The sequence below is a fragment of the Podarcis raffonei genome, chromosome 1 (assembly GCF_027172205.1).
Source record: "Podarcis raffonei isolate rPodRaf1 chromosome 1, rPodRaf1.pri, whole genome shotgun sequence".
Taxonomy (NCBI): domain Eukaryota; kingdom Metazoa; phylum Chordata; class Lepidosauria; order Squamata; family Lacertidae; genus Podarcis; species Podarcis raffonei.
This window is the reverse complement of record NC_070602.1, coordinates 69,264,187-69,287,159: the sequence shown is the minus strand read 5'-3', so window position 1 is coordinate 69,287,159 and position 22,973 is coordinate 69,264,187. Positions and strand designations below refer to the sequence as shown.

Sequence of the window (22,973 nt, the reverse complement as noted above, 5' to 3'; positions counted from 1 at the left end):
GTAGTACCTCGGGATGTGAAAGGGATCCGTTCCGGAGCCCCGTTCGCATCCTGAATAGAATGTAAGACGTGATGGCATGTCAGCGCGTGCGCAGGTTGCATTTTGCCGCTTCTGCGCATGTGTGTGACGTCATTTTGAGCATCTGCGCATGCATGAGCGGCGAAACCCAGAAGTAACGCGCTCTGTTACTTCCGGGCTGCCACGGAGCACAACCTGAAAGCACTCAACCTGAAGCACATTCAACTCGAGGTATGACTGTAGATAAATAGGTACTGCTGCGGTGGAAAGGTAAAGGGCATTTCTATGCACTCTGGCTTCTGTCACAGTGTCCCGTCGCGCCAGAAGCTGTTTAGTCAAGCTGGCCACATGACCCGGAAATCTGTCTGTGGACAAATGCTGGCTCCCTTGGCCTGAAGCGAGATGAGCACCGCACCCCATAGTCGCCTTTGACTGAACTTAACTGTCCAAGGGTCCTTTACCTTTAATAACCAATAAGAATATATTTGTTTCTCAGGAAAAGGGTTTGTTCAGGGATGCTGCTAACCAGGTTGCACATAATAAGGAAAAGTACTGACAGATGCGCACACATACACACACACAAGCTGGATACAAAAGGGCTCCCTCCACTCCCCGGGCTCAGACATGCACATTCGGCACAACTGATCTCTTTAAAGCTGCATAACATGCTGAGTTCAAATGTCAGCAGTTCCCTGCCCCTGCACTCAGCAAGCATGGACAATAGCAGGGTACTTTTAGGCCGTGTGCATCACATGTGCTTTCTAAAGGCACCTGTCCTTCACAGCTAGCTCCCTCCCATGCCAATGTCATTAACAGCCCAATCCCATACCGTATACTCCTACTGTGTCGCATGAGGCTTATCTCCAGGAAACTGGGCTTAGTAGTTTATATGCAGCTGTAAACTCCCACATAAATTTTAGGATGATGCCCGTATAGTTGCCCACAGAGTTCAGCCTACCTTGGCTTTCTCATTTTTATCCACAGCCTTCTTACTGGCATGGCCATGCAAGTCCCTTCCAAGCAGCTTCAAACAATATCCATTGGTCCTCCAAACAAGTTTGAAATGGATAAATACATTTGCCAGATTACTATTCTGTTATGAACAAGAATGAATAATAAATTGTTCCCACATCTACAGCTATGTGATTAGTTCACTCAAGGCTATTCCAAGACATATAGGTGTCCTGGACAGAAGTTATGGATGTGAATGTTTCAGTCAAGACAGTAAACAACACCTTTGAGGCTTTCTCAAAATATTTTTCCCACATGTGGGTGATACAAGAGAGGACACAGAAGAAAACCGGATGTTCATGGTAATCAGTGTAGGACTTACATTCACAAAATACAGGAGTTACGCCTCCTATCAGAAAACTTCAGATGACTCTACCACCCGGATCTGTATGCTTGCTTCGCTGTCTATTCCAAAGATGTCCATCTCTTTTCATATAACATGCTGCTAACCCTGACCCAATGGGGCCATGAGCTCTTTCCTTACCCTCCCCTCCCTCCCTCCCTCGGAAAACCACTGCTCCCCACCCCATTTCAGCAGCTGATTATTCAGTAATTTCTGAATGCCCAATGGTGAAGAAAAATGTCCCTTTCATCGTATAGATGGGCCAGCCCCAAATTCATCATTGATTATTTTATCATGGAATAGATAGCCACATAATTCAGTCTGTGATCATGCCTAGCCTTGTCACAGCTGTAGAGTCAAAGTTATCAAGTACAATATCCAACACATAAAAGACTACTTTTTGCTGGGCTCAAATCAGGATATCTCCTGTCTTTCACTGCCTCTCAATGGTGTTCAGTACACACAGTAACATCATTTTACTGAGATTCAGATTTGTTTTCCTTCCTTTTCAGATTCCTGACATATTAATTAGAGATTTGCACCTGGTGCCTTGTGTGGGCCTATGAGAATATCGCTGTTGATTGATTCTTTGCCCTGTCATTTCTCTTCTGTTTTTTTAAGCACATAATAATTCCTGATTTATAACAAAAGATGTGAGACACATAATTAATTACCGTTCCTGCCTCCTGTTCTACAGACTGCAGAATCTGTTGGCAGACACACTCAGGCATTTTCTGAATTGACTGAGGCATGCTAAAAAATATTGCTGCCATTCCCTACCCCATCACTGCCACACCCCAGAAAAGCTAAGTAAAATGTGTGCAACATATCCATACTCACACTTGCAGATTTCCCCTTAGTTTGAGCCGCAGCAGCTCACAGCACAGAACCACCCAAACTGCTCTCTAATTGAAAAAGCACCCTTGGGATTTAGTGCACCATCAAGTTGCTATGGGCAAAAGCAATCCCAGGCACACATACAATACAACATGGGAACAACCCAAGGCAGAGTTCCTGCTTGCATCCAGGCAACCTGTTTACTGAGATTTCATCCTGATTTCTTTGCATAAAGTTTTCAAGGAGGTGAGCTGACATTGGCTAATTACTGAGCATTCATCCCAATTTGTTTCTGGGGAGGTTAGACAATGCTCCGGCAAGCAAATGTTATCTGAAACATTCCAATGCATTTTCTCATCACTTTCCTTATTGAAAATGTCCAATTTTGAAAGGAAGTGAGCTTGTCGTGAAATAACTCTAAATCAACTTTAATTGCACAACCTGAATTTGCCAGCATATGATTGAAATCCACCTGAAAATTGTGACTCTCTGGAAGCACCCACAGTGTGATTCTGCCTTTGAATTACAACCACTTGATGGGGATAGGATCACTACTAGTTCCTTATGCTGGCAGAACAAAACTTTGAATCAGAGTAGTGGGTTAGTTTGCTGGCAACACTTGTACCCTGCCTGCCCTCATAAAAAGGCTCAAGGTGACTAGCAGCAAAATCAAACCATTAGATAACAATTTAAAACATAAGTTACAAAACCATTAAAATACTATAAACAGCAATGGAAAAACAATAACGGAGCAGTTTTCAAAAATTACAAACAGTTTTCAGATTACAAACAGGTAGAGAGAGTAGTAAAACCAATACAATAAAGCCATCATCTGTAAACAAAAATCCTTCTTACATAGAAAAGCTTATTCTAGCTTCTGGAAGGCCATTAAAGAAACAGTGAGACACACTTTCCCCAAAGAGAATTCCAGAGCCCTAGAAGAAGACACAGAAGAGGCCCCTGTTGCACCAGCATTATTCAACACTGGCATTATTACCACAGTACTCACTAACACAAGTGACTAAATGGGCACAGTTGACATCTAATGCACAGAAGTCAGTTGCAACAACAGTGTAACATATCAAATTAAAAGACAGAGCAAGTTAAATAAAACTAAGGGATCAGTGGAGAGCCTAAGGTGATTGCCCTGTGCTATGACCACGATCACGACTCTACCATGCTGTCACACCATATCATAGGACAGGAGTCTAAAATAACTCACAAAAAAAAAAATCACAGGGGTATATCATCTCCAGAAACATAACACAGCTTATTTATATATAAATACATCGAGGCGCAGGACATGGGGCTCTATCTTATGGTAGACAACTAAGACCTTCAAATGTTGATGAAAAGGAATACTTGCTGTGAAGGAGAGGAATGTTGTTAACATTTTTTTTTCACAATAACTCACAGGAACATGGGACTCCAGATGCAAACACCCATTAAGAACCTCAGCTCCACTGCTGAGGTGCAAGGATAAGGTAAGTAAGCAAGGAAAGGCAACTCACCAGGGAAGGGCAGACCATGCCTCCAAGTCATCCCAGCATAACTCTTGCATCTTTTCCATCTGTTTCCCCTAAGCAAAGAGATGGGTATGTGAGTCCTCAAACACTCATGACCACAGTGTGTGTGTGTCCCACAGCCCCCACCTTAAGGAAAGAACGTAAACTCTCTCTTACTCAACAAGCTGGAGCTGTCTGAATGATGGTGTCCTCCATATGTTCAACCAAAGCACATCTTTCCTCTCCAGGCTCAAGCTGTTTTTGCAAATTTGCAGCTGAAGCTGGCTTTTTAAAATAAAAAAGGTAGACTGCTTGTGCGAAGCATAAAGGAAAAGATGGAAAACACTGATAGATGAGGCAGAGAGTGATTCACTGGCGTGACTATTACTCATTTCAGTTCAGGGAGGCTCTCCCAGCAGTAAACTCTGAGCTTTTTATATTAAGGCTGCAATCCACAGAATACTTACTAAAGAGTAAGCACCAGTGAACAGAGCAGGGGCTTACAGCTTTGTAAGCATGATGTTGCCCTAAGGTTATATATTTGCTTAAGGTACTCAGCTTTGCTTCCTTCTTGCATCTCTAGCAGAACTTTATATTGAGCCAAATAAATTGTCAAATAGCAGAACAGTTGTAAAAAGAACACAAACAATAATGGTGGATTTGAAAATAATGAATAATTTGAGAAACAATGTCATTAAACTGTGACCCAAGCTTGAGATTGTGTAAGAAAGATTTCTCATTCTTTGTCATTAGCATGCTGGACAAGTCACTAGTGTCTGAACCATCACTACAGAGGTCAGTAGCACAGTAAAGTTGCTTGCAGACTGTTTGTTGAGCTTCTACCTGATTTGTTTGCACAAAATTTGAGGAGAGGCTATATGATATATGACATTATATCAAGCAAATGTTAAACCACACTTTCCAGTGTGTGCAAGAATGCCAAATTAATGTCAATTGTACACACAGCATTTGCCAGTATGCCACTGAACCATACCCACAAATTGTGACTGTCTAAGCACCCAGCATTAAATGCTAAACATTTCACTAATTAAAGGGTTTACCTGCAGAATGCTGGTGCAGTAGTGAAAAGTTCATATAAAGGTCTGGGATCCTAAAATGATCATATACAGTATTTCCAGAAAGTTCTGTTATTCAAATACTACCAAGAGAAAAGCAAGAAAAACTCTACACAATATAAGAAACATCTGCCCAAGACCTGGTTATGCAGCATATTTTCATAGGATAAAACTTGCTGTGTATCACTAAAATTATGTAATTGGTCAGTAGTCCGACATAAAAAACAAACCTTATATTCCATTGGTGGGTCAGCAAAATATCAGATTCTCCTTTTCCCAATGTAATTCTCTAAGATGCATGTGACTTCTTTGCATGATCTTAGTTGAGCAATCCCATTACATTTTGCTCAGGAAATAAACTGTTATCCCTGGGAGATGCATATAACTGCAATTATTAGACACACTATGAATTATTTACAATAAAACAGAGGAGTTTCTAGGAACAAATGAAAATGTTCAGTCTTTCTATTATTGTGTGTAGACAGTGTCATCATATAGTTTAATCCCCAGGTGGTACTTTATTTAAATGTACTTGGAGGAATCAGGAGTTTGCTGTTGCTGTTCTGTATTGTAGAGACAATGAAGTTCATATTGAGTTTTCTGACTGGTGTATGCTCTAACCCTTCCATGACATATGGAACACAATAAAATATGTGCCCCGTTTCCTGGATTTTGTTACTATGGTGGCCAAAGGCACTTGTGTATTCTATAACATTCATTTGTAACCTCATGCCCCTGATTTTAGTTCATCTCCTGCTTGGAAGTGGATCTTCCAGGATCTTCTGGGGACAAGAAATGCTCACACAAAAATCTCAATTTTGCTCTGGGGCCCATTTAGCACAAGTCAGGCCACCTAGTGTCAGATTTGCCCCGTGTCATTGCATCATTCTGATGTTAAAGATGTGTATATGGGTTTGTCACTGTTTGAACTTAGGCTTTGGAGTCAGGAAGACAAGTATGTCCCCTTGCCCTGGAATAGTTATGTTTCTTGAGGTGGGGGGAGCACAGCTTACTCACCTGTCCCCCAAGTCTTTCTCATTTATTTTAATCTGACATATACCCGCCCTGTGGAACGCCCTCCCACCAGATGTCAAAGAGAAAAATAACTACCAAACTTTTAGAAGACATCTGAAGGCAGCCCTGTTTAGGGAAGCTTTTAATGTTTAATAGGTTATTGTATTTTAGTGTTTTGTTGGAAGCCGCCCAGAGTGGTTGGGGAAACACAGCCAGATGGGCAGGGTATAAAGAATAAAGAATAATAATTATTATTATTATACCAGGGGTTGACAACATTTTTGGGCCAGTGGACACATAATGACTTTTGAGAGGGTGCTGGGGACAAAATGGCTGCTATGGGGCTGGCATGGCATAACACAAAACCGCTGCAGTGAGGAATGTGGAATAACACACAATTAGAGAGACAACGATCCCTGACCACGTAAGGCCCTATACAGCTCAGGACCAGCTTCCTTAAGACTGCCTTATACCTTACACACCCAGAGTACCTGGCCCTGATAGTAAATAGCAAGTGTTCCAAGCAGTGCTGGGTGGCCACCTATTAAATTTCCCACTATGCTGCAAAGTGATACTACATCACATTCCCAACGCGGAAAATGAAAAGGCTAGTTAGGGTATAGCTGCTTCTTGGAAGATCAAGCGAGAAAGGGGAGCAGCACAGCAGGTGGCTTCATTAATGAAGTACTGTATGGAATAAATATCGACAGCCCGAGGCCAATGCTAGGTGTTTCTACTCAGAGGAAAGTCTCTGCTCACTCAGTTCAATAGGACATAGTCCCAGATGTGTATAGCTGTGCAGCCTCAGGGAGTCAGTACCCCTGAAATCAAAAGGACTCGCTTCTGAGCATGCCTGAATGGCAAGGCTGCACTCCGAGGAACATACAGTTCAGGGACCAAGGGCCCCCGCTGGATACAAAAGGACAACAAAATGACTTGGCTGCGATTTATTCCAATTTTGCATTCTCCAGTGACGTTATCAAGCGAAGAGGGTCGCATTTAAAGGCACACCAGCAACTGCCTTCTAATAAATTGTAAGTGTTTGAGGTGCCACAAGAATGCAGTTTTAACTGAAAGCACAGATACCGCCCACTACGCTCAAGGGAGGAGAGGGGAAAACCTCCACAGGCGAAGCCTTTCTTTAAAAAATATATCAGCCAATGGTATGTGTTAGGAGCTTGTGTTTTGTTTTGGGTTGTTTTTTTTTTTGCGCTAAGGAAAGTTTCCCGCCCTCAACAGGGGCTCTGCTGAATTCTCCTCCCACTTGAGTGGCAAGACCAAAAGCTAGGTGACGTCATCGCCTTCCTGACGCTAACTGCATTTCACTTCGAAGAGAGCGAAAACTTCCGGTATACCCCTGGATTGGTTTCCCGCCCCCACCCTTCCCCTCCAATGCAAAGCGGGCATTTGTCATAGAGCTGCCACAGGGCTGGAGCGGCACAGTTACACCACAGCGTGACGGCTTTCAATGGCCACCGGAAGTGCAGGCTGTGTTGCCGCTCCAGGAATGGCCGAGCTTCACTTCTCTCTCCCGTTCTATGTGCCCCTCCCCCCCCCCGCATGCACCCCGAGAGCGTTGTGGGAGGTTCCTTGAGGAAGGTCTTCTTCCGCTTCCTGCTTCCCTTCTTCCTTTCACGTGGTGAGTAGCGGGGAGCAGGGTTTAAAAGGAGCGAATAAGTTCAAGCAGGCGCGCGATCTCTTTTTGGTGAGAGTCTTTCTGTTTCTGTTTGTGAAATAAAATATGTGTTTACAGTTCTAGACAGAATTAACGTATTGGGCTGAAACAGTAAATGAGTAAGAAGCTTGTGTACCTATAATTAATCGAGACTAGAGTCACATCTTGATGTCTTCAGTCGTTGTGGTGTGCTATAGTACTCGGAGAGAAAAACTAATCTTTATTCACTGACTTTGTTGTTCTGTAGCAAAGTCAGTCACCAGGTTAGTGACAGACCTACACCTGAATTCCAGTGAACTTTCTGAAAATTGGGGGAGGCAGAGTGCTGATTAAAGTGACTAAAGAGTTTCAAGGGAAGAGATTTGTAAGTAAAAATGATCCACACAGCAACATTGCATTGTTTTTTTCCTTTGTAGCCATCCAGTTTATTTGGAAAAGTTGTTACGAGACCTTACTGCTTGAAGGGGGGAAAACTATGCACCAGATCAACTCTGCATGCTAAGTGGATGAGCCCCCAAACCGCGCTGGATTAAGAGTACCTGCTGATTTTGTAGTCTTGGTAAGTTTGTGAGGAGCAAATATAGACTTTGGATTATAGGCATCTTCAACCTTTTCAGGCCCAGGACCCGCTTTTAACCCAAACATGAAGTTGGCAACCCATTTCTTACTCTTTTACCATATATTTGCATGGTGATACTGCTCCGGTTGCAAACCACCTTGGATCAGGCTACTACCTTACCTACCAGTTTAAGAATAGTGTTCTACATATTAAAATTTCAATTGTGTTCTGTTCATGGCTGGGGAGCCCATCACAGTTCCAGTTTGGCCTGCTTAACCCAAACCACACCCATCTGTCACATTGGGTGTGGTGGCTTCTGGCTTCAACTGAAGCGTCCAGTTCTCGCTCTTAACTTTAAAGTGGAAAATAATGCTGGTTATTTGTAATCCTTTTGAGAAGTCTAAATTATCAAGTACCAAAAATGCTTGTTTACATCTATGCTATAGTCAGAGACCATTGCTTTGGGTGTACTGGTAGTGATTTGGAAGCTGCCTTCTGTTACAAAACTCTTAAAACTGCAAATACATTTAACTGAAGCAAGTTGTTCTCCATCAACCTTACTTTCGGCCAGCACAACTTTCTACTCTCAATCTGGGTATGTCATTCCACCAATGTTTCAGTAAACTTGTTTCTGTCAGTCTGCATCCAGTCTGAGGGTTCTGCACATCTGATATGTTGCTAATGCCACTTAAGTTTGTATTGCAATTCTTAAATAGTTCTGAATAGGCTTGAGTTTATATTGTGAGGGAATACTTCCATTTTTTAAGTATTTTATTATTTTTTAATAAAAAGTTTGCATAAAAGCTGAAGTTGTTTGGTTTTTGTTTGTTACACGAGGATATAATTTTGAGGAACGCGTTCCAGTGGATGTGTCTCCAGTGAATGTTCATAGGACTAACAACATCAAAATTGAACAAAGTAATCACACAGATTGGTGTTGGAGGGACTTTCTTGATACTCCTTTATGGCCCAGGCCCACTTTGAAAAACAAAATTAGCTGGTGGAACATGTAGGATCCAAAACAGGTTGTAGCCAGCTTATCCTGGTAAAGTACTGCCTTTTTACAATGTCCAGGTATGTTTGGGAACGCCTTTCCCTTATGAGCATCTTTCTCCATATTAGTCCTCACTGATGCTCTGCTGTGGGCACCATGAGAACACTTTTTCAGTGGTGGCACAGCCACTAATACACCACTTAACTTATGCACAAGCCTTTAGCTTAACCGATAGTTATTTCTGCTTTGTCCTCCCAAGTTCCTGTGTAATATTAAAGTACAGAGGATTTTTCACCAGTTTTTTTCTGAAAAGTTGCTCTAGAACCTTTAAGACTGTAGATAGCTCAGTGAAAATCCCCTCTCCTCCCTCATACACGAAAAGGACATTTCCTGCATCTAGTAGTCTGCTGGAGAATGCCAGTAGTGACTATCCCATTGAAGAAGTTTGAAGAGAAGTTTGAGTGGTATGGTAATGCCATTGGTTCCTGGGTGTACACTGGAATTTGTGAGCTACCTTTAAGAGTCCTGGTATATGTTTTTTAACAAATTATGTCCTGCATAGGGAATCATTCAATTCTGAAGAAAGACCATTTCAATTTAAATAGATGCCTAAATTTGTAAAATGTTTTTGCTTTTCCTTAAAAATAATATATAGCTAGTTTGTTCTTGTTCACATCTGCTGGTGTGAACTGCACATAGTTTACTACCTAAAAAACATATGTATTAAACAGCAGAATAATGTGAACATGGTCACCTGAAGACTATGGCATACAATCAAAATTCTGGGCAACCACAACCAGTTGGCACAGAAAGACACGTTCCCAGTAGGGGACAAAAGCCACTGGTATCATGGTCTGAACTGCTCGTGTGCAGCTGCTCTCTCGCATGTAGAACACTCCGAACACATTCAATTTCACAAAACAAGGTTCATGTGTTTAAGCCTATCTTTACAATGAGAAGGGCTGAAACGGAAATTCTGACTTCTGTGCCACTTTTGTGCTCGTACATTGAAGTAGCTGCAAGAAAACATTTTGAACAAAAAACTACTCTCTTGGTGAACCTTCCCCCCCAAAAAAATCAAGTTAGGAGTATTAGAATTGGCAATGAGATACTTTTCAAATTTTAAGCTTATGAATACACAGCTGAAATTGTGTTTATTGAAGCCTGGATACATAGAAAAATCCTTTATGCCACTAACACGCAGGCACCACCAACTTCTTTGATTTTCTCTTCTGCCTTTCTGCTGAAGAATTTTGCTTTCACGATTACAGGCTGTTTGGGCAGTTTCCCCTTGCCCAGGACTTTGTAGTAACCCTGGAAAGATAAGGAGATTTAGCAAAAACTCTTAAGTCCAAATATAAGGTACACAAAGCCTCTTGCAGTCACTACCAGCTGAACCAATTTCCATACAAATCAAAAGCAAAATATTTCAACGTACTGTATGTAACAATGACATTGTAACAAATGACCTTTAGAAAAAGTTTTGCCAAACATTTACCAATTACAAAATATAAATCACCATGCATATTCAGTATTTTCTCACTTTGTCTTCTTGGTTTAAAAATACTTTGGCAGACAGAACAATTTGATATTCTAGAAAGGGTTGCCAGAAAACTAATATGCTAGGTTGAAATGTCATTTTGTCCTCTCGGCCTGAGCACATACCATGAAAGGTTTGTATCCGTACTTGGATCCTACGTTTGTTCCCACTAGGAACTCTTTAGTATATTTTTCTTCCCCCTGTGATCAGTATTCTACAGTGGATCAAAGCACACTTAGGAACAAAGCCAATGTCAAGAATGCAGTGTGCATAATGCAGTCTCAACACAAACACTGGGTGGCCATACATATTAAGAGCAAAATCAAGTGTTTAATATACAGTATATAACTATACTGAAATCCTAATTATGACAATAGCTTTATTAGGCCAATGAAAAGGTTACAAAATAGCACATAAGCTTTTCAGCTCTCCGCAACTCTTCATCAGGCTTGATGGTAAAGAAGCCGCCAAAGTTTGAGGCAGAGAAAGAATTGGAGCAAACGCCATCTATGTCTACATCTGGGAGACAGACCTAGGGAACAGCTGGTTTTGTATTTTCAGAGATAGGCAATTGGCAACTGTGTTTCCTGCACCCTAAAACCTGCATAGCACCTAACAAAGCCTCATTTGAACATCTGCACTCTAGACACTCACCAGATGCAGACTTGGTCAGCTTTACCACCAGTCAAATTCTCCCTAACTTTATTTAGTATCTATCCCGAAGAAGAGTTCTGGAGAACTTGAAAACTTGTACATTGTTTTGAGACATTTTTGTTGGAATAGTTTCATCTTGGCCTAAGAGACCTCACTCCTGGCTGGCTCACCTAGCACCTTCATTACATAATTTTAGGTGCCAGACAAAAACATTCCCCTTTGGTTAATTAAACTATAGCCTTTTAAGCTAGTGGGTGGTATTTTATTGTGTTGTGTATTTTGTGCTTTTATACCGTAAACTACCCTGTGATCCTTATTAGGCTGCACTCCTAACTGTGTCTACGCAAATGTTAGTCCAACTGAATTCAATGGGCCTTACTTTCAAGTAAGTGGTGTTACAAGTTCAGCTTTTATCTCTAAAACAATTTTAGGACTTACCATACTACACAAATGAACTAGCTTCACACACATTTTATATTATCAAAATAAACTTACCGAGCGTACAACATCAATAACTGGAGCTAATCCCGCCTGATTTTTGGCATAGTTCAGTCTTGTTTGCTCACTAACAAGTGTCCAGAGTTTATCCAGGTTCACCGTAGGACAGAAGTGCTGGTTTTTCTTCAAGTGGTAATGTCTCATACCAACTTTTCCAAAATAACCAGGATGACTGGCAAGAAATCACAGGCAGAATACAGTCAATGCATAACTCATTTTGAAATGCATGTGCATCATTACCTAGCTAGAGGACATACAAAGTACCGTATTTTTCGCTCTATAACACGCACCCGACCATAACACGCACGTAGTTTTTAGAGGAGGAAAATCTGTAGGCATGCCACCCGTAGGCATTCCCTCCATAACACGCACAAACATTTCCCCTTACTTTTTAGGAGGAAAAAAGTGAGTGTTATGATGCAAAAAATACGGTATATAACATTAATTGCATAGCCTACTGAATGAGAAATTGTCTTCATTTAAATTTCTCTAGCCAGGTTCGTCAGGTTTTTTTATGCTTAAAACCATTGCAAGGTATATCTAGTCTACTAGTACCCAGCTTATTTCCCTCACACACACCTCAATGACACTGTCTCCTAGCCACTTTCAGACTGAGTTAATGTGGTCCACAGGTGAAGAACAAGAAAATACAGAGTTGTAAGGAGTATTTATTGTCTGAAGTAATAACTTATTTAGTTCCAGGTAATCAACTAGAGCAAAAATCAAACTAATCAGATGGGAAAAAACCCTGTCTATTTCTGTGTCCTTACACAGTTGTCCCAGTATTTCACTGCCTGGTGCCCAAAGTACCATAAAACACGACATTACACACACTGCTGTACACAAACCACCCTAAATTTATAATTTGCCAGGAGGGGGTTCTGCACTACAGGTAACTTTTATGCCCAAATATTCTGTGACAGAAGACAAGCTACAGCAATTTCAAAAAAATATGTTGTTCTAAAGGAAAGGGAAAGCTGTAGTTGATCCAACAATAAATATTTGCCTTAACTGTGGCTACAATGGGAGGTCCTCCAAGCTCTTGCTTTTTATATTAAAGCAGTCAAAGACACACAGCTCTATTTGTTTCCTTGCAGCAACCCCAGCAATTCACCAAACACTTTTGGAAAATCAGAGCATTGACTCAGCATTACAAAGACATGCAGAAAGATGATACCGATCCTCCTGGTGGCCCCACACCTCCCAGTTTGGGATATGAGTTTTCTGTTACTAACCTGGTGACTGACTGAACTATGAATAGGGCAGTCAGTGAATAAAGGTCAGTTATTGCTCTTCGAGTACTATAGCACACCACGATAACTGACAATATCTAGATGTGACTCTAGTCTCGATTGCTGTAGATCAGTAGCAGCCCATGTGATGGGTTTGAGCTGCCCTTCCGACATTGGCATGGTTGCAGTCTGGGCTGTGGACACATTCTGGTGCTCCTGGTCACACACACACACACACAGTCCCAACCTCACTGTCACCCTATCCAGGTAAACTGCAGCAGTGTAGCAACTTCACCCCACCAAACAGGCCACTTCTGGTATAGATAAGTAGCTTTGCATACCTAATTCAAAATTAAACCTGAAATCCTCCGCTTGTTTACTGGGACAAAAGTCCACCAGAAACAGTGTAATGGACTGCCTCATGGCCCTAAGCAAGAGTAGGTTATGATTCCACTTCAGCCTATATTTAACAAAAATAACATCTACAGGGTGGTAAAGGTTATTTTGGTACCTATTATGGACTTGTTCTTTGCATTATATAATCAAATGCTTGAGAAGGAACAAAAAATGAGGAAAAAATGCTTACTATTTGTCAAAATTAATTCTGTGGTGGTGCAAACCCCCAGCATTACCACGGCCTCCAGGATGCTTCCTGTGTTTGCCTATAATAGAAATGAAGAACAGATTAAAACCTTGAATTCAACTTCAATTAACAGGTATTTACATGCCTTTCCCAACCTCACTGTAACCATCATCATTTTCCCCTGCACTCTGGTTTTATTTCAGTCAAGGTTGTGAAATAAATAGCCAAACCTTAAAATAACTAAGTATTAAAAATGAAGCTTACAGGTACTACTAATGTTATCCTCTACATGACTTAGTCTAGTAATAAAGCAGAAGATATCCTGAAACCATGAATGAGCACAAACCAACAAAGTAAATAATCCTCTACACTTACCGATACGGCCGTGGCCATGGCTAACATGACCCCTCAGTTTCCTGGTCTTCCTCAGTCTGGAAGGCTTAAAAGATTAGACTTGTGTAAAATATATATATATGAGAACATACACAACAATGCTTGACGTAAAAGGGCTATCAACCCCTACCAGACCACACTACTTCAGATGAAATAATTTAAGCACAACCCCCTTTCCCCACTAATGGTTTGAACACAATTTTTTGGCTCCTCCTTTCATGAACTGTTTAGTTATAAAAACTCTGTAAGAACTAACACATCTGCTTTCTTCCAATATCTCTCCTAATCCCTTTTGTATCATATTTTTCACTTGTAAGCTTGAGAGCAGGGGCTGTTTCATTACTGATTTTTGTAAGCTACTATAGGCAGCTTTTAGGCTGAAGAGCAGGCTTAAAAAGAGAAGTGTTAAATATATAAATATCTGTGGTTTTTTTAATGCATGTTACATTTTGTGGCATTGATATGGTTCTTTATGTTTATGCTTATAGGGGTGGACAGAAGGTAGATCATATTCCATAGGTAGACCTCTGACCAGTTGTTGGCAGATAACCTGGTATCTCTTGGCTGCTGGGATTCTAATTCTAATCAGATCCAGCAAGGCACTTCTTAGGCTCTTAAGATTTAACACTGCCCAGTTATGCTTTAAATTAAAATGTCCTAAATATCCACACTTGCACTGCAAATTTAATATAAACTGGATCTAGCAAAAACAACAAAAAACCGACTGAAGTCAGCCCACCCCTACACTAATATACTCTTAGCCATCTTGAGCCTGCGCAACAAGATTTGAGTAAGTGAAACAAATACACTACCACGCTGTTTTAATTTTATATACTGTACACTGCCTTGGCATTTCAACGAGGGGGCAGTGTATAAATACTTTAAATAAAATAGGAAGGAAAACGCTTCTGCTGTGTGGTCTTTCTAGCCGGGAAGAATATATCGCTTTTTTATTATTACTATTAATAGTCTGTTGGGAGCCGCCCAGAGTGGCTGGGGAAACCCAGCCAGATGGGCAGGGTATTATTATTATTAGGCCCTGCTCCCCCCCCCCCAAAAGTACTATGTACTCTGGAGAAGAGCTTCTACAGGCCATGTGCTCTGCAGTGAGGAACCTTCCTCTTCCAAAAGGGGTGTCCAAGAGCCATCCCTTGCATACAGGGTTCCCACATTCCTCCCCCCGCCCCGCCGGGCAGAGATGCACGTGGCCCATTTCGGAATTATTTGCAGAAATTAAAGGGGGGGCGGACAAAAACGGGGCGCAGTCCTGGGGATGCGGCTGCCACGTCCCGCTCCAGGGAATTCCACGAGGCTCTGGACAGAGGAGGAAGGGCTCCCCTTTTCCGCCTCCCTCCGACTGCAGGACGAAGCAGAAGGAGGGAGAAGGAGGAAGGCCCCGGCCCAGGCCTCAAGCCAGAAGCCGCCCTCCTCACACGCTGCGCGGAGAGGCGCCGGAGAAGCCCCGCAAAACCGCCTCTGCCGAGCACGCCGCATCGCTACCTACCATCTTGCTGGGCCAGAGTCAAAGGGAAAGAGAGAGAGGCCTCTCTCGCGAGCTTTCACAAAAGAACAGGGGAAGCGCGCTCTTCTCGCGATGTCTCGCGCGGCGGGGGTGGGGAATGGGTCAACGAGGCTCAAAGCGCAGTTTCCGCCGCTCACGATCACGCATTCATGCCTCACTTCCGGTTCTGAGTAAGCCTCCTCCATGTGCGGGGCAAGAGGGGCGGAAGTAGAGGTGGCCGATGCAAAAGTTTAGCCAGGGCGCGCAGCCAGAGGCTTCCTTTCGTTGCGTTGTTCTGAAATGATCTTAGAGTCTTGTTGCTCGTTGTAGGAGTAACGTTGGTTATTGGAAGAGAACGCTTAAGGGTTTTAAAAGTGGTGGGACGGGGACGGGACACAATTTTGGCTGTTAAAAAGAGATTGAAGAAAGGTTAAAAGCTGGTGTGCAGTGCATGGGTTTAGTTTGCTTTCTTGATGAATAAGAACAATAAGAATAAGAACCCCAGTGGGTCCTACATCACTGTGTTTCTGTGAGAAAATAAATACTGGAAGTGTTATCAGTGAGAATCTCAGTATGGTGCTTGGTGTGTGTCTGGGATATCAGTGGGGTGTGGAGTTCCGTAGGGGGCTGTGTGAGGCAGAACGTATAGAAGGGTTTAAGTGTGGGATTTAATGTGGAGCAGGCTATGGCGGATTCAGTGAGCACTTGACTTTAACACTCATATTGGGGAGATGGTGCATGCAAGGTTATGGGATGTGGTCTCTTAAGAGGTGCCCATAGCGCACGCCCCCCACCCAATGGATGATTCTTCATTTAACCACTGCACCACATTTATATTTCATAACCAAAGGAACAGGCATTGTGCAGAGCATCCACTAGTACTGATGGTGGTATGGAACCTTAAACAGTAAGGTTCGAAGGAAAGGAAATGCAGAAAAACACAGTGTGATAATTGCATTATTAATAGTGGCCATTTTCATGCACACAAATCCAACTGGGTTAATCATGACATCAGTATGCCAATTAACACATGTAGTGTGATTTATTTATTTTTAATCCCATTGGTAACATTGACACTCTTGATCAATTGTAGTTCACCAGTTTTATGTTGCAGTCTCCCTTTAAAGTGCCATTGATCCATTATCGGGGCATTAAGGTCAGGCATGCTGTCCTAGAAAGTTAAAATGCCCTCCAATCCCTTTTTAATATTACCATTTCTGGTGTCAGATTTGTGTCCATTTATTCTTTTGTCTGGCCTGTTTTTTTATATTGTGATAGGAATTTTGAGGTCTTAGATATATGGTAATGTTCATAGCCGCACGTACATAGATCAGCACAGGAAGACCGACCTGAAGCCATTTTGATTCCTAAGCTGAGCAAATGTTTTCTCTGCAAGGTCAAAGTGGAAAAGCCTCCCCATTGACTTTTCCTTCACAAATCCTGTCTTAAGGGTATGTCTGTGTTTGAATAGGGTGTGAGCCTGTGACCTGGCCCAGGAACTAAGTATTTATCACTACAAAAGAATGGCCAGGCTCCCCAGCCAATCCAATCAAGTAACCTGCCAGACAGGAGATAAACAACAACAGGAGAAAAACAATATTAAAATTTCTGTTTTAGACCGCCTTTTCTGTGATGTAGGTGTGATGTATCTGAGGGGTGGACTTAGGTTACACCCTTTCTGTGATGTATGTATGATGTTTCTGGGGGTGGTCTTGATCTCCAGGGTGGCAATTTATTTCAAAAGTCTTTATAAGGCCTTGCACACCATTTTTCTGGGTCCTCCTCCTCTCCTGCGGGTGAGGGAGCACCCTGTTGCAATAGATCAATAAAGATCAAGCTTACTAGCTGCTGTGCTTCTCAATATTCTCTGGTTGGCCTCTGTTATTCTCTCCTACCAATAGGGAACCTATGTAAGGACTCTATATGGGCTCTTGGATACCCCATAAGGGAAAAGGGCAATTTTTGTTTACAACAATATGCAGAAAGTCACTGTGAACAATGAAAAATGACCTGATGAACAAACATTTACTTTGAAGTTTTGCTTTTAAGTAGACCAATTGTCTATGAAGTTCTCAACCCTTAAGCTAATAGTCGCTGCTACATCTTTTAATACAGGAATAGGAAACCTGTGATGTGGGGGAGGGAGACAGTGCTCCTGAAGGTAGGAGTCTATCAATTGATGAAGATGATCATCCAAATGTCATAGACCGAATGGAGAAAACAGCACGCAGACCTAGTGGTGGGAGGAAAAAATCCTTAACTAAGAGACACGGGGGAATGATTAATGGACTTCAATGTCTGTACACTAATGCGCAAAGCATGGGAAATATACAAGATGAGCTTGAGCTCTTGGTACAGCAAACTAAATATGACATAATAGGCATCACTGAAACCTGGTGGGATAAGTCCCACGATTGGAATGTAATAATGGAGGGATACAATCTATTTCAGAGAAACAGACCAGACAAGAAAGGAGGAGGAGTGGCGTTATATGTCAGGGATGTGTATACCTGTGAAGAGATCCAAGATTTAGAACCTCAAAGCCAAAGTGAGAGCATTTGGGTTAAAATTAAGGGAGAGAAGAATAACAGTGACCTCCTTGTGGGAGTTTACTATAGATCCCCAAGCCAAACAGAGGACATAGATGATGCCTTCCTGGAACAGATGGCCAAGCATGCAAAAGGAAGGGAGATAGTAGTAATGGGGGACTTCAATTACCCGGATATTTGTTGGATGTCAAACTCACTGTATTCTGCTCTGGTCAGACCTCACCTGGAGTACTGTGTCCAGTTCTGGGCACCACAGTTCAAGAAGGACACTGACAAACTGGAACGTGTCCAGAGGAGGGCAACCAAAATGGTCAAAGGCCTGGAAACGATGCCTTATGAGGAACGGCTAAGGGAGCTGGGCATGTTTAGCCTGGAGAAGAGGAGGTTAAGGGGTGATATGATAGCCATGTTCAAATATATAAAAGGATGTCACATAGAGGAGGGAGAAAGGTTGTTTTCTGCTGCTCCAGAGAAGCGGACACGGAGCAATGGATCCAAACTACAAGAAAGAAGATTCCACCTAAACATTAGGAAGAACTTCCTGACAGTAAGAGCTGTTCGACAGTGGAATTTGCTGCCAAGGAGTGTGTTGGAGTCTCCTTCTTTGGAGGTCTTTAAGCAGAGGCTTGACAACCATATGTCAGGAGTGCTCTGATGGTGTTTCCTGCTTGGCAGGGGGTTGGACTCGATGGCCCTTGTGGTCTCTTCCAACTCTATGATTCTATGACGCTTCAGGTGTTATTGGGACTGACCACTGGCCATGCTGTCTGGGGCTCATGGGAGTTGAATAACATTGGAGGGCCACAGGTTCCCCAACCCTTTTAAAATATATTCCATAAATGCTCTGGGTAATGTCTGCTTAAAAAGCAATGCCAATAGATTCCACCGGGTGACCAGGAATTCTAGCTTTTAAAAGAAATAAGCCTAAAGGAACAAATCACTCAGCCCTCAGGAGTTGCACAAGTCCCACTCTGCAAGTGGAATGCCTAGGATTTTCAGGATGCAGTTAATAAATTCTATTAGTTTGAGTGTTACGTTGCCAAGATGCAGAGGATGGCTTCTAACAAGGTTTAAAACAATGGTTTAGTACTTTGGGCTGTCAAGCCCAGTCCTATGAATATCTACTTGGGGGGAAAATCCCACTGTGTTCCTAAGGGATTTACAGCACATGTTATTCAACTTCAAAGTAAATCTAGTTATTCATTTAGTATTGAGGCAGCAGCCAACATCAGAAGAATTCTAATGAATGACATTTGACACAAGTATTTACACAATTTATTAGAAATCATACATACATTAGAAAAAGATGGACTGTACCTCACCATTTGCAGCCTGTGTGTCAAAACGCCAGAGATTTCTCCATGTTTAGCAATCATAGTGCAGAACGCATTATAATTTACTGACCATCATTTAAAACAAAGCAGATAATCTGTGATTGTGAATCAAGTACCTTATTACAGAATAACTTGTTATTCTTTTTCTTGAAAAATTAATTAGAAGAAACACTAGAGAAAAATATAAACTCTGTCATATAAAAAATCAGACCTCTTTCATATACCCCCACCCCCAAATTCCCACACTGGAGTTCATTCGCTTCCACAGTACACCATGTAGCTCTCACAAATATCTGATGAAGTCAGTGGTTCCGCTGAGACAGTCGGCTGCACATAATTAGCTATTCAGTTTGCACCAAGCATAACTCAGTTTGCACTAAAGAAAGAAGCACCTGTTATTTTCAGGAATATACAAATATTACCACAGTTGTCCGTGCTCGTGACAATTTTTGTTTGTTTGTTAAGGATGCTTACAGCACATCATTTACAAATATCTATCCAAATACATTATTATTATTATTATTATTATTATTGCTGATGCACAGTGAAACATCATTTGCAGTCACTTAAACTTGTGACCAGCTAATTTTGTCCCCTCCAGCATCAGAATCGGGGAAAAAGATGTAGGTGGTGATCTGTGCCAGCATCATAAATAGTCTTTGGATCCATATTTCAGTAGAAATGAATTAATTCTTCTTGTGAAGGAACCTCATTTTATTTCCTGAAATAACACAAATGAGATATCATAGAGTTATTAATATACATTTTAAACCATCAAGAATTCAAAACAGCACAACTTCTTTTTGGTAAAGAGGTCACAGCATACAATGCATTCTATATCTTGGTGGTGTCTCAGAAAAGCAGCATAGCATTCACTACTACCACAATCCTGGTTTATGTACATGAGATGAAACACAATGATGAAACACTCTCGTTTTACAGTGGTACCTTGGGTTATAGACGCTTCAGGTTACAGACTCCACTACCCCAGAAATAGTACCCCGGGTTAAGTACTTTGCTTCAGGATGAGAACAGAAATTGTGCTCCAGTGGTGCGGCAGCAGCGGGAGGCCCCATTAGCTAAAGTGGTATCTCAGGTTAAGAACAGTTTCAGGTTAAGAACGGACCTCCAGAACGAATTAGGTTCTTAACCCGAGGTACCACTGTATGTCTTAAAATTTATTTTCATGCTCAAACATTATAATAAAATTAATTAGCAGAGGAAAACTATCTGACACATGCATGGAGTGTGTGCGCACAGGTAACAATTTTTGTGTACAAAGAGGAATGATGTCTTCCTTATCACTACTGTACAATTGTACTGGGCTGACAAGCTTACTGTCTCTGTTTTTTAAAGTCCTCGCCGCAGCCTCCTCTCCACATCCCATTTAAGGACATATTGTTAAAGTATATTGTTATATCTTTGCCCTCCCTTGATTCTTTTGAAAAGCATGAGCTTTACATTATATGAACTTTACGTTATATGCAATGAGTGAATGAAACAAAGTCCCATTTTTTCCCAAAAAAATAAAGAGACTGCAATTTTAAGTGTGTGTTTGGAGGGCAGGTCCTTGACCCTTTTCTGCTTTTCATCTACATGTATAGTTCCCCCCTCAGTCTAGAGTCTCGCATATACTCTAAAGCAGGGATGGGGCATCCTACAGATGTTATTGGACTCCCACTCTCATCATCCCCACAAACACAAACAATTGAACAATCTAGAAGCCAAAGAGCTAAATCAATTCTTTCTTTTTTTAAAAGAAGCACACCTTCCCTTCCTATATTAAAACGAAAACAGTACTATGAATTGCATTTTGTTTTGCTTATCAGATACAATATATTATAATTTCATTTGATCAACTGAGGCCCTTCTAAAGAATTTTCAGTTGTTGTATGCATTGGATCATGAAGCAAAGCATGTTACCAGGACTGTTAAATAGGTCAGCACTTTCTGCAGAAGCTAAGCTCTTCCATTACTTGTTAATAAATGTTGCCTTCTCTTGCATATCTACCAGATGCTACAATGAAGAAGCCTCCAGGAACGAAATGTGCTTTATAATAGGGCCTTTTCTTAGCATTTTTTCAGAATGATGCACATGTTTCAATATTTCAAAGCCTCTGTTTTAAGTTCCTTACCAAGGCCTCGCAGAAACTTATTTACTCCACTTTGTTCAGTGTCTGGAAGCTCTTCCAAATACTGTTCAACCCTCTGTTCAAAGAGACCTGTGGGAAATGGATGAAAGAGAAATATTGGTCTTTTTCCAAGAGAAAGGAGGATCAAGACCTAGTGCTCTTACTTTTGTGGCAGCCAGAGACCCCCCCTCTCTCACACACACACAGCATTTGTTTTCTGAAGGGTATTTCAAAAGCCTTATTTCCAAACGTTCCATGTCTTCATTCATCCCAACATTCATCAGCCTTTCTCCTGTTAGGAGATGGTGGGTGGGATTGCCAAAGTCTTTTTTCCTAGACACCCGCTCCCTTTAAAAATAAATGCCAAGTGCATAAGCTGAATGCACACAAGCTAAATGCTTGTAATTTGCGAATTATGAGTACTACAATACATAAATAAATGAAAAGGCCATCTCACAGTTGAGAGAACAGGCCTTACCTTTTGCCCTGCATTTTCGGAGTTCTCTATCTTGGATAAACCCAGCAAACATCTGAGATTCCATAAAGACCTCTAAGAAACGGCGGATGCTCTTTGAAGCCACAGATTTGCGGAAAGCCTCTCTTTGGAAGACTCGCTCGGCCTTTTCATTTTGAGTGAGGAAAAGGGAATAGTGTCCAATCGTCTCCACAAAGAAACGGATGAACACTTCTGATACTAATCCATTCAGAGTATTACACTCTGCAAGAAAGAGGAAACAGTATATAGTAGAACCCACACAATATGAACTAGATGTCTCCTCCCCCAACTCCTGAATACCATTGTGTGTGTCCCTGCAGCTCCCTGTCACTGTAATTGCACATAAACATTATTAGGATATTAGAATAGGATGTTCATTATCAGACTATTGTTTAAAATGTCTAAGTGGTGTACAACAGATTAGCCAACAAGTGCAAGGGAAAAAATGTTGTATTCAACAGGACATCGCCAAGAGACTGTCCAGCAGCTAGAAGCATCACTCCCACCCCCCAAAATCATTTGATATACATTTAAAATTCATTTGACGTAAAGACAGCATGCTAGTTTCCTCAATTCTCACAACCACAGGCTGTACGAATACCAACAAATGGGTTTCACTCATCCTTGGTTGGGTCTTCTGGAGCAGGTTTTTTGAAGACCTTCACTTTGTTCTTCAAACATTATATTCTGGGCATTTTCCTCATTTATCAGAATACCAATGGGTTTAGAGTATATACCACAATTATACCAGGAGCCAAGCAAAATGTTTGTTTCCAAATAGCCTTTGCAAGATCCTTTTCCCTTTAATGAGGATGCCTTTGAATCTCATGGAGAAACTATTTTGTTTAACTAAGAAAGAAACTGTGAAGGAATGGTCAAACATTAGTATGAAAGGAGCAGCCAGCAGCAAAGGCAGAATTGTTGCCACTCTCAGACTCCAGTAAGTACAAAGCACACCAAGAGGCTCCTGCCAAGTTTCTATAAACTGACCCCCCCCAAAAGGCTCAGATCAATATCTGCCCATCTGAT

General features: G+C 41.6%; 3 protein-coding genes, 1 long non-coding RNA gene and 2 other non-coding genes across 12 annotated transcripts in view; 2 read left to right on the top strand and 4 right to left on the bottom strand.

Moving 5' to 3' along the window:
• The window catches only part of TRIM66 (tripartite motif containing 66), a 59,514-nt gene extending 54,359 nt beyond the window's left edge, over positions 1-5,155 (bottom strand). The window contains exons 1-2 of the mRNA XM_053391841.1: positions 3,892-5,155; positions 3,721-3,788 (exon numbers count right to left, since the gene is read on the bottom strand). The gene's annotated coding sequence lies outside the window, so the exon portion shown is untranslated. The remainder of the gene's footprint in view (positions 1-3,720; positions 3,789-3,891) is intronic.
• A 1,859-nt stretch (positions 5,156-7,014) lies between these two features.
• On the top strand, positions 7,015-8,841 carry LOC128415531 (uncharacterized). Its single transcript, XR_008330980.1, has 2 exons — positions 7,015-7,509; positions 7,896-8,841. It is a non-coding gene; the product is annotated as an uncharacterized LOC128415531 (long non-coding RNA).
• On the top strand, positions 7,625-7,755 carry LOC128403305 (small nucleolar RNA SNORA3/SNORA45 family). The gene has a single exon (XR_008327928.1). It is a non-coding gene; the product is annotated as a small nucleolar RNA SNORA3/SNORA45 family (small nucleolar RNA).
• A 1,319-nt stretch (positions 8,842-10,160) lies between the features above and the next one.
• On the bottom strand, positions 10,161-15,546 carry RPL27A (ribosomal protein L27a). The gene is made up of 5 exons (XM_053391819.1): positions 15,437-15,546; positions 13,915-13,978; positions 13,543-13,618; positions 11,722-11,896; positions 10,161-10,346 (listed from the first exon to the last, which is right to left on the bottom strand). The coding sequence occupies exons 1-5, from the start codon at positions 15,437-15,439 to the stop codon at positions 10,218-10,220; spliced, it is 447 nt and encodes a 148-aa protein (XP_053247794.1). The 5' UTR covers positions 15,440-15,546; the 3' UTR covers positions 10,161-10,217.
• On the bottom strand, positions 12,947-13,077 carry LOC128403303 (small nucleolar RNA SNORA3/SNORA45 family). Its single transcript, XR_008327926.1, has one exon. It is a non-coding gene; the product is annotated as a small nucleolar RNA SNORA3/SNORA45 family (small nucleolar RNA).
• Positions 15,547-19,229: 3,683 nt separating the features above from the next.
• The window catches only part of DENND2B (DENN domain containing 2B), a 153,786-nt gene continuing 150,042 nt past the window's right edge, over positions 19,230-22,973 (bottom strand). For all 7 annotated transcript variants that reach the window (XM_053391786.1, XM_053391748.1, XM_053391776.1 and 4 more), the window contains 3 exons: positions 21,927-22,166; positions 21,452-21,538; positions 19,230-20,037 (listed from right to left, as the gene is read on the bottom strand). In XM_053391786.1, the coding sequence (XP_053247761.1) occupies positions 20,003-20,037; positions 21,452-21,538; positions 21,927-22,166 (362 nt within the window). In that variant the 3' untranslated portion in view covers positions 19,230-20,002. The remainder of the gene's footprint in view (positions 20,038-21,451; positions 21,539-21,926; positions 22,167-22,973) is intronic.

Bases quoted from the DNA above. Each gene is read 5' to 3' on its own strand.
- RPL27A (XM_053391819.1), bottom strand. The intron at 13,619-13,914 runs GTAAGTGTAGAG...TTTCTATTATAG, and splicing joins CCATGGCCACGGCCGTATCG to GCAAACACAGGAAGCATCCT. The intron at 11,897-13,542 runs GTAAGCATTTTT...ATTTCTTGCCAG, and splicing joins AGAATTAATTTTGACAAATA to TCATCCTGGTTATTTTGGAA.